This window comes from Fringilla coelebs (assembly GCF_963513975.1).
Source record: "Fringilla coelebs genome assembly, contig: SCAFFOLD_32, whole genome shotgun sequence".
Taxonomy (NCBI): Eukaryota; Metazoa; Chordata; class Aves; order Passeriformes; family Fringillidae; genus Fringilla; species Fringilla coelebs.
In genome coordinates, this window is record NW_028167319.1 from 2,091,286 (window position 1) to 2,108,655 (window position 17,370).

Genomic DNA, 17,370 nt, shown 5'->3' on the forward strand with positions numbered 1-17,370 from the left:
TCCCATGTTGGGAGATGTTCATCCTCCTCTTCCCAAGCCACAGGACATCCTCCATCCTCATCCCACACTGGGAGATGTCCATTGTTTTCATCCCACACGTTGGGAGCTTGGCCATCCTCATCCCACACCAGGGGACATCCACCATCCTCATCCCACGCCAGGAGATGTCCACTGTCCTTGTCCCACACCTTGGGAGTCTCGCTCTTGCACTCCCTCACCGGGGGATGTTCGCCCTCGTCTCCCAGAACAGTGGGAAGATGACAGAACACTGTCATCTCCCAGCACTGAGGGAAGTTCACCATCATTCCCCAGAACAGTGGGAAGCTCACTGCTGGCTTCCTCGTCTTTGGAAGCAGAGGGAGCCACAGGAAGCGCTGGTGCTGCTTTTGTGCCCTGTGGACAGATGGCAGCGTGAGGGACAGGAAGTTCTATCTCAGTTATTACCTTATTTATCCTCAGCTGAACATCCAGCTGCACTAAGCAGAAATTGGGTTTGGAGCTGTTCCAGCTAACAATGGGCTAAAGTTGACATTGCCACTTATTGCTGGGAATTCGATATTCCAGCATGGCTAAAGCCAGCAAGCAATCCTCTGCCTGCAAAAACAGACCTGCAGCTCTTCAAAATCTCTTCAGCAGAAAAGGGGAAAACTGACAGGGATCCCTTTGCTGCTGCTGCTGCTGCTGCTGCTGCAAAGACACTGACAGGAACTTTCCTTCAGCCTCCCAGGCTGGCACTCAGCTGCCACATGATGAGCTCACAACTTGCTGCACGATTCCAAACACCAAAGGTTCCTTTCCCACTCACCGAAGGACGAGCTGCTCGGAATCCACACAAGAAGTGCCTTGAAATGGGAGAGGGAACATGAACCAGATGCTGTTGGGAGGGGGAGAGGAAAAGGAGTAGCAGGAGCAGGAAAAGAAGGAGAAACAGTGTTGATTTTTGACGAGTGAGCTCTCCTGGTCCTTAGCTGAACTCCTGAACCCCTGGTTCAATTTTGCCTCCTCTGTCCGGCTGTGGAGGGCAGTGAGAGAGCGCCTTTGCTGGGTGCCTGGCACTGGGACAGCATCACCACACTCCAATGGGACATGTCCTCGTGTGGCCCTATGTTATGGTGACACTGTTGCTGTTGCTTTTGCCTTTCTTATGATTTTATCTTTTGCATTAAAGGCTTGTGAAGCGCCCCCGATGTCTCTCGTGTTCCCCTGGTGCCGGCAGCCCCGTCCCTTCCCCTGCTCTCGCTGCCACGTTCCATCCCGGCTGGAGGAGCCTTGGAGCTGCCGTGGGGGCCGTGGCGCTGCCCCGGGGGCTGCGCCCCTAGCCGGGGCCCCTTCCCAGAGCTCCCGGTCTGCCCTTGAGCCTGGAGCAGCCGGCGAGGGCTTCAGCTGGGACGGCAGAGAGGCGCTGCTGGGCGGGCCCGCATCACTTCTGTTTACTTGCTGCTTCCGAATTTGGGGAAGAACCATTTTTGTCGTTTTCTGCCAGAAGTCTCTCCACTCCTTCACGCAGTCGAAGGAGTTCTGGTTGGTTTTCCCTTCTTGGGGGAAATCAAAGCGATGCACTGGTGCTCCTAATTAGGGGTAGGAGAAGTGAGGCTCCAGGGCTTCCCGCGGAGCGGGAGGCACCGAAGCGGCAGTGCCGGGAATGCCGTGGCGGGAGCTGCGGAGAAGTTTGTTTGTGTTTGCAGCCCAATCCCCCTCGGGCCCGGGCCCGGCCCAGGGCTGCTCCTCAGCTCCGCCTTTGCCCTCACGCAGCCCGGGGGGCCCTGAGAGCAGGGGCGGGGCCGTGCCGCGTGCAGAGCCCGCCCCTGGCTGCGATTGGGCGGTGGTGCCGTCAGTCGTGGTTGTGGCGCGCTGATTGGTGGGAGCGGGGCCGAGCAGGGCCCCGGGGCCGGGCTGAGGGAGGCCGTGGCTGTGCAGCGGCGCCATTGGCGGAGCGCGTGTGCGGGCCCGGTAGCGGCGGCAGCGGCCGGAGCGCGGGGAGGCGGCGGCGGAGCTCGGGGGCGGCCGCAGCGCAGGTGGGAGCCGCGCTGGGTTGTGCGGGGGCTCGGGGCTCGCTGCGGGCCTCGGGGGCGGCAGGGGGCTCCGGCGGGTCGGTTGTGCCGTGTCCGGCCCGAGTCGGCCCTGGGCTGAGGGCGCTGCGGGAGCGGCTGCCCGCGGTCTCCTTCCCGGCGCTGCCTCGGCAGGAGCCGCTGGCGGAGCAGCGCTAGCTCGGCCCGGTTCCTGTGTCTGGCACAGAGGGGGCTGCCCCGTGCCGGGGCTGTGCGGGGAAATTCACGTCGCCGGAGGTTTCTGTGCCCGGGGGAGCCAGAGGAGTCCTGTGCAGGTAACTTTATTGCTGAGCAGAGGGAGAGGCCAGGGGGCATTTCCCAGATGATCTCTAAATTTTAGCCTCGCTTTTTATCCTCATTTCCTGGCCGCTTCTCCCCCTCCCCTCACCCCACTGGCCGAGGTACTTGGAAGGTCCAAGACTCCCCAGTCTGCCTGCTGTATGTGCCCTTTACTGTGCACCCCCCTTTAGTCTAACACCCTAAATTCATAGCTGCATTAAATCTTGGTTCTTCTTAAAGTTCAGGAATTTCGTGGGACCTTGGCTGAGCAGCAGTCCGTGTCAATTAGTAACTCCTTTAAAACTGTACAAGTCCCTGACCCTATCTCCAAGCAGATTGACACAATCTCTTTGTGAAGACTCATTCGTTTTATTCCTTGCAATCCCTCCTCTTGTTTTTCCACCAATTGTCTTAACAAACATGAATTACTATTGAGTCAATCTCATTTCCTGAGTGTTTTTTTGTTTTGGATTATTCTCAGTGCCCCCATTCCCTGTCCTTCTGGAGCCGTTTCTGGATCAGGAGGCCTGGCTGCCCCCTGCATCCCCTGGCTCACCTGCTGAATGAGCTGCACTCTCGAGGTGTGGAGCATGGTAAAAAGATGAGAGTTGCTGTAGCACATGTGAAAAACGCCAATCACTTGTTTTTAAAATTTCAAAGGTTTAATAGTAGTAAAATAGTTTTAAAAATAGTAATACAATTAGAGTAATAATAATTTAGACAGTTTGAATCAAGACAATAGTAGATAATAAAAACAAAGAGTTACAGATGTCCGGGTACCTTTTTCTGGGCAGCACAAGCCCAAGAAAGGATACCGGTTAACAAGGGATTAACCCTTCAAAACAACAGCCTGTTGCATATTCATACACTTCATACATGATGCATAAATTCCATTCAAACAAAGGATTCCATCTGGTCATCCTCAGCTTCTTCCTCCTAATCCTAACAGAGCCTTTGAGGCTGAAGAAGAAGTTAATTTTATCTGATAAGAGGCCAATAAATTCTTTTTCTCTAAAAGATTTAGGTGTCCTTTGGCTGCTAGCTCCCTGCAAGTCCTTTCTTTAACTATGCCCTACATAGCAAAGTTTCTATTTTAACATTTTGTTATAACCTAAAACTATATTTAACACACTACTTAAGAGAATTAATACAGCATTACTTTCTAACACAATACATCTAATATTCATTTTGATATTTGCAAAAAGCCAATCATAAAATACGAATTTTTCACAGCACATGAGAGGAGAAACTGCATTCATTTAACCCATGGTCTGCCAGGGAGCCACAAAACCGTGTCCCATTCCCATCCTTTCCACGTCTGGATCAGTACATGAGCTGCTTTCCTATTTCCTTTGTTAATCTGCTTCACCACTTTTCCTTTGTCATCTATTTGCCAACAGCAGCTTGAGATATTTAATTTTCCACCAATTCCTCCTTTTCCCGCTAACAGATGATCTGATCCCATCCCCTGGTGAAATGTTGTGTTCCTCATTCCAGTGGATTGGTCAGCAGGAAGGTCAGGAGCTGGAGTTGTCTGGCTGGTTATTATTTGGAGGAGAGCTTGTAATCTAATGATGCCATTGAATGAGAATTGGTTTCCTTGGCTCCAGAAATTAGTTCCCTGGGGTTCCCAGGGGCTGGTCCATGGTGTTGTAGGATTTGTCCTGGTGGCCTTTCAGCTTTTCCCCATTTTTAGTCCTTCCTCAAGAGCCAGGGCTGCATCAATTGATTGCTTTTCTGTAATTTAAACATAACATTCTTGGATTCCTAACTGATTTTCCTAAATAACCAAAAACCACAAAAGACCCCCACCAAATCCCAAAATAAACTGGTCTAATACCCCCTATATAACACAGACAGTGACAGCAGGTGTTGCATTGGGCAGAGGGATGATTCCCCCCAACTTTTTAAAGTGACCTTTCAGAACATTCTCCATTTGCTGTTTCCCTTTGCAGCTGAACCCATTTCTGTTGCAGAGTCAGATATCCTCAGCAGGGGCTCTGCCTGGAGCTGTGCAAATTCCATCAGTGCAAGCAGGCAGAGCTTGGGGTGAGGGGCAGAGGGAAGGAGCCCAATTCCTGCCCCAGGCAAGAGACCCAGGTACATTGCCCACACTTTGCCCTGCAGTGTTAATTTGCATTTCTAAAGCTCCTCTCCAGGCTGCCTGGAATGAAGCTTCTCTTCCAGAACAGCCATCCAGTGACCCAGGGGTTCCCACCCTTTCCCCTCACTGTTTTTTGTTTCTCCTTTTTTTTTTTAACAATATTTTTTTAACTCTTTATGTGTTAAAGAGTAACATTTGAAGCTCTTCTAATTTTTCAGAATGCAGTCTGAAGGTGAACATCGAAATACCCAGATGAAAATTTTGCCATTGCTAGCAGGCACACACACACATGCACAAAAAATCCCCAAGGGAGTAAACATTTTTCATACTTCTCCTAAGAGTAAACCTTGATTCTCACAGCCCTTTCACAAACCAAACCGACAATATAAAAGTAGGAATATTAGGGAAGACATGCTAATGGTGTAATCTTGTCACCAAACCTGGGGGAAGAACAAGAAGTCTCCAACAACATTAAATCAAGGCTTTACCTTATTCTGGCCAGGCTGTTCTTTTGGCCAGGATGTGAAAAGAAATAATTTCTATCACAAATAGCCTGGGTGTGGAGAGAAAATCATTCCGTGAGACATGTGAGTTTTACTGGATTTTTTCTGAATTTGATACAGTCTGAACCAATCTTAATCCACTGGTTTAATGTTCATTGTTTCCAAGTTGTGTAGTTGTTAGTATTTGGAGTCCTGTGGGACCCGGATTTCTTTGCCTGTGATGTTGATTAGGTGCACACTCCTGGATTTCCTTCTCAGCCTTTTCCAGACCAGGTGTCTCCAGCTCTGCCGGGGGCAGTGTCTGGGGTAGCTGTTGGTTGCTGTTTGCTGCTGGGCATTGATGTTTTGTTGCTGGTTGTTATCTCTGTGGGTATCTTTTGGACTGTTCCCAGTCTGTTGAGATGTTAAACTCCTCTCCTTTGAGTGGTGTAACATCCCTTGAAAAAAAAACCATCCTAATTCCTTTCCCCAAGGCAAAGACAAACCAAGCCTGAGTAGAGAAATACAATTTAAAAGAATATTACATGGTGAATTTTCCAGCCGTGCAATCGCAGGCAGCCCAGTGTGTGAGTGTAACTGAGCCCCAGAGTGGAATTGTGCCCTTGTGTTCCCCAGCAGCTGTGGCAGGGCAGGCCCAGAAAGCGCTGAAGCTGCAGCAGTGCCAGCAAGGCTTGGCCCCAGGGGCTGGAGATGCCGAGGAGGGTGGCCAGGCAGAGGATTTCAGCAGAGGATCTGTGGGCAGGCGCAGGGGCTTGGCCCGCTGTGGAGCCCTGGCTGCTGCTGCGTTGCCTTCAGGGCAGCTCAGTGGCGGCCTCCCCTCCTGCTGCTGCCGGCGGGGAGTGCAAATCTCCGGGGCTTCAGAGCCCTTGAGCCGAGGCTGAGGGGTCCCCCCGTGTTCAGCTGTGCTGGCGGCTGTTTGTGGCCTCAGGGACACTTGGCATGGGCCACTTGGCCACCAGTGGGGCTGCTTTGCACTCCTTAGGCAGGAGCCGATGTCCTGGGTGGGTGTTGGGAACAGCAAAGTGCCAAGGCAGGGTCAGTGCCAGCCCAGCTTCCTGTGGGAGAGATTTCACAGGAGACAGGATTCTGGCCAGAGCCTGCTGCTTTAAATGTGCACCCCTTATCTCCAGCCTGCACTAGGTGGAGAATTGCACTAGAGTAAAGAATTGCAGACATGAATTGCAAGGGAGATAATTGAGTATCTGCCCTTTACACATTGGCTCAAGTACTTGAGAGGTACAGACATCCCAATCCACCTAATACAAACGCCCTTCCTAATATGCTCCCCACTTTTGTTTCGCAAACAATATTCATGTCTCTGTTAAGTCTGTTGTTGTTGTCGAAGTTCATGATTTTAGCAGGATCTTGGCTGAGCAGCCGTCTAATAACAGCAGCATCAAATAATAACATCAACTAATAACAACTAATAATGATGAGCAGCATCAACTAATAACATTTTCTGAAACTGATGGCTTCTCCTGTCACTTCCTTATGTACACGTCCCTGGCCCTATCTCTGAGCAGATTCACAGCATCTGTTTGTAAAGACACTTTCCTTCTCTTTCCTTTCATGGGGTCCCCCGTTTGTGGGACATCCCCCCTGGAGCAGGGTGTCCCCCCTTGCTGCAGCCCCAGCCCTCAGGCAGTGCTCAGCCAATCAGAGAGCGCGGCACTGATGACTCAGCAGTTGCCAGGCAGACCCGCAGCTCCCAGAGTTCCCCACCTGCGCTCCCCCCTCGGCCTTAGCGCCCCCCGCGAGGGGAATTTGGGGAGGTGGGAGTGGGGCAGCGCCAAGGCTGGGCCCCCCCGCTCTGTCCTGGAGGGAGCGGCTGCAGTGGGGACCGAGTGCGGGCGGAAGCGGCCGAGAGCCCAGCGCTGCCCCAGCCCGACCTGGCCCAGCTCCATCCCTGTCCCTGCGGTGGGATGCTGTGGGTTTGGGGGGAAAAGGGAGCCGGCAGTGGGTGCTGGGCCTGGGGGCAGGAGGAGAAGGGAAGGAAAAGCTGGGTTGAGGAACAAAAGGGTCAAACACTGGACATGAGAGGAGAAGGTGGGATTGTGCAGGAGAAGGAGGAATAGCAGAAGGAAGAGGAGTGTGAGGAAGAGTAGAGACACAGGAGGAGGAACAGGAAGAGGAAGCACCACAAGGTTCTACCCCTCCCTGTGTCTGCAGCCTCCCCCCCAGCCCCAGGATCATTCCCCCCCTCACATGCGGCAGGTGATCAAGGAGGGGCATCCACGATTTTCACGGGGGTGAATCTTGGTGTTTCTGAGCTTTCTTGGGCTAATTGTTTGTGTTATGGTTTATTGTGGGGGCTGAATCTTTATGTTTGGAGGGGGCTTTTACTGGAGCTTGATGTTTGGGGAGTTTTTGATCTGTCTTGATGTTTCGGGGATTTTTTCGCTGAATCTTGGTGTTTTGGAGGTTCTTACAAACATAAGATGCCCAGTGACTTTCTGAGACAAACTTGGGCATAGTGGAACTCCCAGTCCAAGGTGCTCTTCTTTTGTTTTTTCCCCAAACCAGGATTTTTCATTCCCAGTGTGTGTCTGGATGGAGGAGGAGGAGGAAAATCCTTTGAGATCCCACATGAGGAGGGGCTGCAAACCCAGCCCAGGGAGCTCTGAAGAGGAAAGAGCCCCCCTGAGCCAAGAAGGGAACCAGAGATCCAGCCGGAGCTCAGAGCTGGTGGAGAAGCCTCATGGTGGGGAGAAGCCACACAAGTGCTTGGAATGTGGGAAGGGTTTTAGTCGGAGCTTAGACCTGATCCAGCACCAGGTGATCCACACTGGGGAACAGCCCTATGAGTGTGAGGAGTGTGGGAAGCGTTTCAGATGGAGCTCCAGCCTGACTCAACACCAGAGGATCCACACTGGGGAAAAACCCTTTGAGTGTGGGGAGTGTAGGAAGAGCTTCAGCCATAGGGGCAACCTGATGCAGCACCAGAGGATCCACACTGGGGAACAGCCCTACAAGTGTGGAGAATGTGGGATGAGCTTCAGCAAGAAGGGTCACCTGATGCAACACCAGAGGATCCACACAGGGGAACAGCCCTATGAGTGTAGGGAATGTGGGAAGAGCTTCAGATACAGCTCAGGGCTGAAGAAACACGAGAGGATCCACACTGGGGAAAAGCCCTATGAGTGTGGGGAGTGTGGGAAGAGCTTCAGCATGAAGTGCCAGCTGACAGAGCATCAGAAGATCCACTCTGGGGAAAAGCCCTACAAGTGTGGGGAATGTGGGAAGAGCTTCAGAGGAAGCTCAGCCCTGATTCGGCACCAGGTGATCCACACAGGGGAACGGCCCCACACCTGCTTGGAATGTGGGAAGAGCTTTGGGTGGCACTCGGACTTGAGAATACACCAGCGCACCCACACCGGGGAGAGGCCATACGAGTGTCCTGAGTGTGGGAAGAGGTTTCAAAGGAGCTCCGATCTCCTCGTACATGAGCGGATTCACACAGAGGAGAGGCCCTTCCGCTGCCCCGACTGCGGGAAAGGCTTCAAACACAACTCCACCCTCACCAGGCACCGGCGCATCCACACCGGGGAGAGGCCCTACGAGTGTGGGGAGTGTGGGAAGAGCTTCTCCACGAGCTCTCACTTGACCCGACACCAACGGAGGTGCCACTAAGGGAAGCCCTGTGAGTGCCCTGAGTGCAGGAAGAGCTTTGTGTGCTGCTCCAGCTCCATCCCCCATGAGAGGATCCAGGTTAGATGATCCCCAGTGACCCCGTTAGGCACAGCCCTGGTGATCCGTGGTCCTGGTGGTCTGTGATGGGAAGACACCTGGCTTGGAGGCTTCACACCTTCCTGGTTCCCTGTGGACAGCTAGATAAACCCAGCAGCAGGAACATCCACTGGGATGCAGACCAACAATGGGAATTCCTTGGGGAGAGCAGATGTGTCAACTTTCAACCCCATAAAATCTTTTGCATTCAATCCTATCTTCTGGTGACATCAAGGAGTACTGGATCATCTTGCAGGTATATTCTGGGTTGACTTTATGATGCTTGTATCCCCAGTCTATTACGTTTATGGTGAATAATAAGTTTTGCACCTCTAAGACTTGTCCTGAGAGTGAAGGGGGAGAGAAGCAGTGCACAGTTTGTTTTCAGACACTGCACTCATTCCTCCACATTCCTGCTCTTGCAATGTGTTGTCTGAGGGTGGACCGACAGTGGGACAGAGCTCTCCTTGGCTTTTAGTTAGTTTTAGCTAGCTGAGGCAAAGAAGTTCCTTGGACTGGGGTGTTTTCCCCTTTTCTTTGGACCTGTTTGAACCTGCTCTGGCCAGAGCACCGGCAGCTCACACCTGTGGCCCACCGGGCCGGGCCTGGGCCGCGGCATTTCCAGCGCCGGAGGGGCTGATAAGAGACTGAGTGAGCTGAGCTACAGCCCACGGAGGGACTTTGGGAGTTTGTCTCTCTTTTAGAGCGGCAAGAGGTTCTATAGTTTAATATTGATTAGGTTTTATTGTGTAATAAAAGTTTTTTCCATTTTTCTCTAAGGAGGTTTTTTTTTTTTTCCTGAACCAATTGGGGGAAGGGCTGATTGAATCTGCTTTTCAGAGGAACCCCTTTGGAGGTTCTCTCCCAAATTTGCCCTGAACCAGAACAAGTTCTTTTCCAACTTCAGGGATTCCATGATTTTGATTTCCTATTGCCCAAGGGTGTCTTCCACAGCCAAATGGTGAAAAGCTGGGGAAAAGACCAAGATTTTGGACACAGTGGGATAGAAACTCCACCAAAAATGGTTTTTCGCTTCTACCTAAGCAGTGGATTTTCAGGCGGTAGGGACAAGGGAATCCTTTTCTTTTGGCCTTGACTTTGTTTTCATTTCTCTTTATCCCTTTAAAACATCCAATATTGAGTTAAAAATAGACATTGAACTAAGACATGGCTGTGGTCATGGTAGGACACATGGAGGCTGACAAGGGGACACATGGATATGAACAGGGATGGGGACATCGGGGACACAGGCATGGATGGAGATGTGTGGGACAATAACAGGGATGGAAACGTGGTGGGGAGACAGCCATGGGTGAGGACATGGTGGGACATGGGCAGTGACAAGTGGGGACGTGGCCATGGCCAGTGTCATGGGGGGAAGATGTGGGGGATGCTGGGTTTGAGGGCGTTGAGGGTTCCTGGGAGGCACTTGGGGCTTGCTGAGGCCTTTGGGGACCCCAGGCCGAGCGGCTGCGGCTGCGCTGGGAGACCCTGAGGGAGGTTCTGGGGCAGCTGCTCAAGGACCCCCTGACCTGGAGCCCCAGCCAGACACTGGGCTCCTGGAAAGGGATGAACGTCCTTGTCCCCAGGAGGGAAATCCCAGCACCCCCAGGGTGTCAGGGGCAGCTGAGAGGCCACAACAGGGAGGGGAAAGCCAGAGAGAGCTGTCACACTCTTAAACTACACCCCAAAAGTCCCAAAACTCAGGGATTGCTCCCAGGAAAAAGCAGCGAAGAGCTGCATGAAATGAGGGAAAGGGGGGATGTGACCCCCCAGACTGAGCAGGAGGGGCCTGTAACCCCCAAAACCAAGCTCAGGGATGAAGGGTGGGGCTGGAGGGACAATGGGCTGGGTGCAGAAGAACAGGGTGAAAGAGAATTCAAAGAGAGAGGGATAGGACACCCAATGTGTGTTGGGAGAGGTCTTTGTGTTGGGGGAATGATGGGTGAGGGAACAGTGGGGATGGGACAGAGAAAGAGCAGTTCCATTGGGATCTCTTTGTGTCCCCATCAGTTGAGCCCTGGAGTGATTCCCTGGGGCTCTGGGGGGAATTGATCCGCTCTGGGTGGGTCCCCAAGCCCCCTGCCCATCCCTGGGGGGCTCATGGCGGGTTCCCTCCACCCAGAAGCTGGTGGTGCTGAGACTGTGGGGAGAGGAGGGTGGGAAAAGAGGATCTGGCGTGGGCAGGGAGGACGAGCAGGAGGAGGACCAGAGAGAGGAGGATCTGGAAAAGGAAGAGGAGGAGCCCCAGCAGAACTAAGCAGTTTTCCTGCCCGCCCGCTGAGTCCGCAGCTCCTCTGGCCCTGGCAGCATTGACCCCCCCAGATCTCACAGGTGAGTGGGGAGGGGAAGCTCACCCCAAATCCTTCAGAGGATCTCTGGGAGGGTTTTTTTGCAGGGAAGGGGATGTTTGGATCTTGCAGGGCTCCAAAGGTGAGACACAGATGCCCCTTTGGAGATTTGTGGAGGGTTCCTGTGGCAAACTGTCTGTACCAACTGGGGAGGTGGTACCAGTTGGGGGGGACATTGGTGTTTGGGGCTCTGATTGGCATCGGAGTGGGGAGAGCAACAAAGACCAATCCCGGAGCTGAGGGATCTTGGAAGCCTGGAGGGGTGGGGGAGGCTGGAGATGAGCAGGGTCTGGGCCCATCCAACCTTGAACAGGGTGGTTACTTCTCCAGCTGGATCTGGGAAGCAGGATCAAGGTGGTCACCCATTGTTTTTCCCCCAAGCCAGGATTTGTCCATCCTAAACTTTGTCTGGATGGAGCTGGAGGAGGCTGCAAGGAAAAGGAAGGTGGCATGGGACACTGAGGCAGATGAGGAGGAAGCCACTGCCCTTTTCCCCCTCTCCTCTGCTCCATGTCTCAGCCCAGCATCGCCCCTGGCTGCAGGACAACCCCACTGCTGACACCGTGCTCCCAGGAATGAATTGGTGGGATCTCCTTCCCTTTCTGTCCTTCTTCCTTCCTCATTCCTTCCTCTCCTTTTCTTTCCTTACCCCAGGCACTGAGCTGCAGACCGAGACCAGAGAGAACAAATCCCTGTGGTACTCACATTTCTTTGAATAGAAGAAATTCTCTCTCTCAGGATTTTTCCTGGGAAGCTGTGGAAAGGCTGAGAAAGCTCAGAGAGGAAGAAAACAGTTCTTATCTCACTTGCTGCTCCTGTTGTTTGTCACATGTGGAATGTGTTATGGAGATCGTTTAGGGAGAGTGACACTGGTGATGGTTGTTTGGACTGATTAATCAAGTAATCAATTAGGTCAAAGCCATGTCATGATGGTCAGTAAAAGGTAAGAGGTTTTTCTTTAGTATGTAATTTAGTATAGATGTAGTATAGCAATAGTGTAATGTAGTATAATATAGTGTAGAATAAAGCATCTGTTCAGCCTTTGAAATCATGTTGTCAGATCACATCATTCCCTGGATGGGTTGGACAAAGTAGAAATTTAACAGGATAGAAATGCATTTTGGATTTAGGTGAAAAGTGCTGTTCTGAGCCTGCAACTTGTTTATCTGTGCTTAAGACTCCCTGTTCTCACAGTAGAGAAAAAAAACGAAGAAAAAATCTTGTGCTCACAGAATCACCTCGACCAAGAGAAGGAATTCAAACTCCCAAGATTAGTGGAGGACCCTTTGTTGGGGGCAAAGGCTGAGGCTGACCAGAGAGCTCTCTGTGCAAAGGGCAAGGACTGATAAAAACTAATTGCAACTTGTAATGTGAAATCAGTGAAATGAATGTGAATGAGACTGTATGCATTTGTATAAGCAAGGCGGAGTTCTCAGGGGTGCACATGTCCTTTAGGGAGAACAAGGATTTCCAATGCGTCCAGTGCTGTAATAAACATACCAGCATTTCAACTTTTTTCAAAGTGGTGGAGTTTCTCTTTTCTTTCCACTAATCATTTTGGCAAGCCAGCCAGGTGATTGTCTGTCCTCGCAGGGGCGGAAGGGAGGACAGACTCCCAGGCGCACCCCGGGATTTCCCTGGAGGAGCTCAGCTCCGTCTCGGCTTGCCTCCCGCAGAGACAGACAAGGACCTGCTGGAGTATGGATACACGGTCTGTGTATCAAAGGGCCCGGGGAGATAGGGCTGCTGATAAGTGACTCAGAGATGTCTGAGTGCACAGCCTGGTCCCTGTGCTTGCAGGCAGCCATCGACCCCGAGCACGGGCGGCGGCAGAGGTTCCCGGGTGAGGCGCGGCTGGGAATGGGTTCATTGTTGGATAGAGCAGCCGCTGGCGACTCTGGGGTGAGCCGAGGGAACCCCAACTTTGTGTGCTCGTGGTGTGCGGACATTGTATGGTTAATGCACGGTGTGATTGATGTTAGTGTGTTTGTAATTGTGTGAGTGTGTGGTGTATGAGAGAGAGCGAGTGAGTGAGTGCACCCACAGCGTGCGGGGGGAGTTCTACCCGTGTCTGAAGCAGCCAGGTGAGGCCCGGAGCACCGGCTGGGACAGGCTGTGGGGACAGGGAACACCCGCAGAGTGGTGGAACAAGTGGAGGAACGTGGGTGAGGACATTTATTCATTATTGTGTTTAAAGGTGGTGATGTGGGATTTGTGTAGATTGTGCACATTTTAACCGTGTCCAGACAAGCTCAGGGGATTCCTCTGCCTCAATAGCTTGGATTGATCCCTGGAATTTTACTGTGTGCTGTTATTTTGATTGTGTCCAGAGTGTGTGAGGACCAGAAGAAGCTGATAAGCTGATGTGGGGAGATGCTGAAGTGTTGTATGTTGGGTTGTGTTGAGAAAAGTGGGCACTTGAAGAGATACCCCTTTCCCAGTGAGTTTGTGTTGTTCTTCCCCTGCATTGTGGTCATTTGATTCTCAGTATTGTAGGCTTGTATTTGTGGAGATTTTAGGATTTTGTTTGCAACAAGTGTACCATTTTACACAGAAAAACTGCAGTAGGATGATTTATGTTTAACTGTGGTAAAACAAATTAAAGGAATTTCAGGAACTCCCCTCCCACAGCAACTTAAGCCCTGACTCATGAATTTGAGATGGGGTGGGGGGGAGTCTGTGTTTGTGGGCATACCAGAGTTTTGCTGTAACAGGCACAGCCTTTTGCAAGGCAGCAAAGCGAGTGTCAGTAGAAACAATGCTTGAATTAGATTGTGCAGGAAGAGAACTGGAAAAGAATGAGATTTTGTAAAACAGAGTTTAGGTGCAGGAGACCAAGACAGGCACTCTATCATTTGTGCTACTCTAAGGAAATGAAGGGTCCTCAGAGAGCTCTAAGGAATTGAGTAGCAGCCAGTTGCAAGAAGCAAAGAAGTAACAGGGTGTTTTAATTATTAGAAAAGAGAGTTTCAAGTAATTTAAGAAACCCAACAGAAATAATTAAAGCTGAGTGTGCTTAGCCTATTTTATACCCCAAGATTTTGAATTAGGGCAAAGAAGTGGGATGGGGTAGAAAAATGGGAGCTAAGAAAATGAAGTTTTTAGTAGACACAGGGGAAACATACTCAGTGTTAAATAAAGCCTCGATGCCTACAACAGATGATTATGTTATGTTAAGGGGGCAACTGGCCAATCTGAAAAGCATACTTTACAAACCGTCAAAATAGTCATACGTTTTTATATATGCCCAACTCTCCAAAGGCCCTGTTGGGTAGGGACTTGTTGGAGCATCTGGAAGCAAAGATCACATTTAGAGATGGGGAGATTATTTTGGAGGTAAAGGATCAGCAATATGTAGACATACTAAGCTGAATTTTTACAACTAGCGCAGCTGAAATGGAAAATAAGGATGAAATTAACAAGAAAATAATGGATCCAGTGTTTCCTGGGGTATGGGCCTCTAACATACCAGGGAGGGCAGAGAATGGACCTTCTGTGCAAGTTAAGGACAACAGCCAGCTAGGGTCAGGCAGTACAGCTTGTGGCAAACCCATACACCCTACTAACATGATTGGCACCTGAGCTAACCTAGTTTACTGGTTTAGATCTGAAAGATGCTTTCTTTTGCCTCCCTATCCATGAAGCCAACCAGAAAATTTTTGCATTCAAATGAGAAAACCCTAAAAGCAGGCACAAAACCCAGCTCACGTAGATTGTGTTGCCTCAAGTCCTTCAAGGCTTCAAAATTCCCCTGCTCTGTTTGGAGAACCACTTAGAAAAGATCTGGAGTCCTGGGAAGCTGCCCCAGAAGGAGGATGGCTATTGCAGAACGTGGATGATCTCCTGATAGACACTCAGAGGAGGGAAGCATGTGTGGCCTGGACAGTAAGCCTTTTGAATTTCCCAGGGCTCCAAGAATAGAGAGTATCAAAAAAAAAAAAAACCAGCCAAAAGGCACAGGCAGTGAAACAGAAGGTAATCTACCCTGGGGTGTGAGGTCAATGCTGGGCAAAGGACTCTGTAGTCACTAACCTTGTGAACCCAGCTTCTTTCTCCGTGGGATCAAGGAAACAGTACACCAGGATTGTCTGGAGACCATTGAAGCTGCTTACTCCAGATGCCCAGACTTGGAGGACACTCCTTTGGATGGTGCAGAGACCAGTTGTGCATGCACATGGAACCATCTGGAGAGAGGGGACTGCTGGCCTCACAAGGTGAGAACATCAAACATGCACAAGAGATAATCTGGCTGCTGGAAGCAGTTCAGCTGCCTGAAAAGGTAGCAATTATGCATATTAAGGCACAGCAGAGAGTGAGCTCAGAATTGGAGGAAGGAAATGAGCTGGCGGATAGAGAGGCAAAGGAAGCAGTGAAAGGTGAGGTAACTATTGATGGAGCTCTAATTCCAGGTGGACAAATTTCCCTTGAAGGTAAGCCAGAGTACAATAAGAAAGATGGAAAACTAATCAAAGATCAAAAAGGGACATACAACCAAGAAGGGTGGGCTACCATTGGAGGGAAGCTGGTAATCCCTTCCCATTTGTTGTGGTCACTAGTAAGGGACAAGCACCTGAAAGCACACTGGGGAGTAGAAGCCCTGAACATCTTGATTGAGAGAATCGTTGCCAGGAATTTATATGCCACTATTACTCAAGTGAGCTGACAGTGTGATCTTTGCCTCCAGACTAACCCCAAAAATACCCCCAGACCAAAACTTGTTCAGATTGGGAGGGGCCATGGGCCTGGACAGCAGTGGCAAATTGACTTTTCAGAACTCCCAAGGAAAGGGAGGTACTGGTATTTATTAGTATTGACAGATACGTTTTCAGGATGGCCAGAAGCATTCCCCACCAGAACTGTCAAGGCTCAAGAGGTGACCAGGGTATTATTACAAGAAATAATACCACATTTCAGAATTCCAGCCACAGTATCCTTGGATAGAGGATCACATTTCATTTCCAGAATAGTGCAACAGATTAGGAGCCCCCTGGGCATAGACTGGGAACTTCACACTCCATACCAACCCAACTGAGGGGCCAAGAGGCGAAAATGAATCATTTGATTAAGCAGCAAATTGTAAGATTGGGACAGGAAGTTAATCTGCCCTGGCCCCAAGCTCTTCCACTGGCACTGTTGTGAATTTGAACTAAACCTCGGGCTGAAGAAAGTCTAAGTCCCTTGGAAATGCTTTATGGAACACAAAAGGAAATGTCCACCCACACTGGGGAGGTTACACTGGCCACGTCCATGGTGGCTTTAAGCAAACAGCTCAGAGAAATTGGGAAACAAGTGGCTGGAACTCAGAGCAGGGAGCTAGATGGACCAGTACATAACATACAGCCTGGGGATTATGTGTGTGTGAAGTGTCTGACAGAAAAGAGTTTGGAACCACAGTGGGAGGGACCATTCCAGGTGCTTCTCACCACCTTCACCCCAATCAGGATTAAGAAGCAGAATGCCTGGATCCAGCACTAATGCCCGAGAGCTGGCTTCCTGCAGGGTTTGTGTGCCCCAGACAGGCAGGCGAGCTCTGGCCAGGCAGCTCAGTCCTTGAAGACTGAACTCTCCGAATGCCCAAGCCGCACTCAGCCGCAGGCAGCCCTTAGCAAGCTCCAGTGATATCAGCTCTTAAGTGATCTCAGCTCTTTTATGGTTTCAGCTCTTGGCTTCCTAAAGGCACTTTGGCTGTCCATGGCTTCCCAGGCAAGCAGACACTGAGAGAGGAGAGGAAAAGTCCTGGTGTTCCACAGAGATGGCTTTATTGGGAATTCTGTGAAGGTTTCCAGTGACGGCTCTTCTGGCCAGTATAGGCTAAAGTAGCCTGTGGAGGAATGGTTACAGGGTAGAGGTCACATAGACATTGTCTTGTTAGCTGACCAAGGACTGGGAAAGTACCAAACCCAGCTAATCTGAGTTTCTGCACCTGCAACAACATTGTGTCCTTGAGTATAGCTGTGGTACGATAACAGTAATGAGAAAGAGACGTGAGAAACTGCAATATAAGTTCTCAAGAATGAGGAAGAGCTGATATTGTAGTATAACCAATAGATTGCTTAGCTTACAGAATATGCATGAGCTTATTACTTGTTGTGTATAAAATCTAGTGCTTATCAATAAATTTGGAGCTTGCTGATTCTCACATTAAGAGTCCAAGACTTCCCTCACCGTGACAAATGGTGCCCTGCACAGGGACCTTACAGAAGGTGAAGCTGCGAGCCGCGGTCCGGTGCAGTGTCCGTGTCAGTCCTGGAGCAGCATGGGAGGCAAAAAGAGCGGGAGCTCCGTTGCCCCGAGTGACCTCACAGGAGAGCTCGGCCACTGAAAGCCGCCGAAGTCTTGCAAAGGCTGCAACAGCGCTG

General features: G+C 50.7%; 1 protein-coding gene across 1 annotated transcript; it reads left to right on the plus strand.

Annotated features, from left to right (window-relative positions):
• The first annotated feature begins 1,953 nt into the window (after window positions 1–1,953).
• Window positions 1,954–9,936, plus strand: LOC311166033 (uncharacterized protein). Its single transcript, XM_084227520.1, has 2 exons — window positions 1,954–2,015; window positions 7,458–9,936. Exon 2 carries the CDS (start codon window positions 7,485–7,487, stop codon window positions 8,562–8,564), a length of 1,080 nt encoding a protein of 359 aa, XP_084083646.1. The 5' UTR covers window positions 1,954–2,015; window positions 7,458–7,484; the 3' UTR covers window positions 8,565–9,936.
• The last annotated feature ends 7,434 nt before the right edge of the window (window positions 9,937–17,370 follow it).

Bases quoted from the DNA above. Each gene is read 5' to 3' on its own strand.
- LOC311166033 (XM_084227520.1), top strand. From the start codon at position 7,485: ATGGAGGAGGAGGAGGAAAATCCTTTGAGATCCCACATGAGGAGGGGC.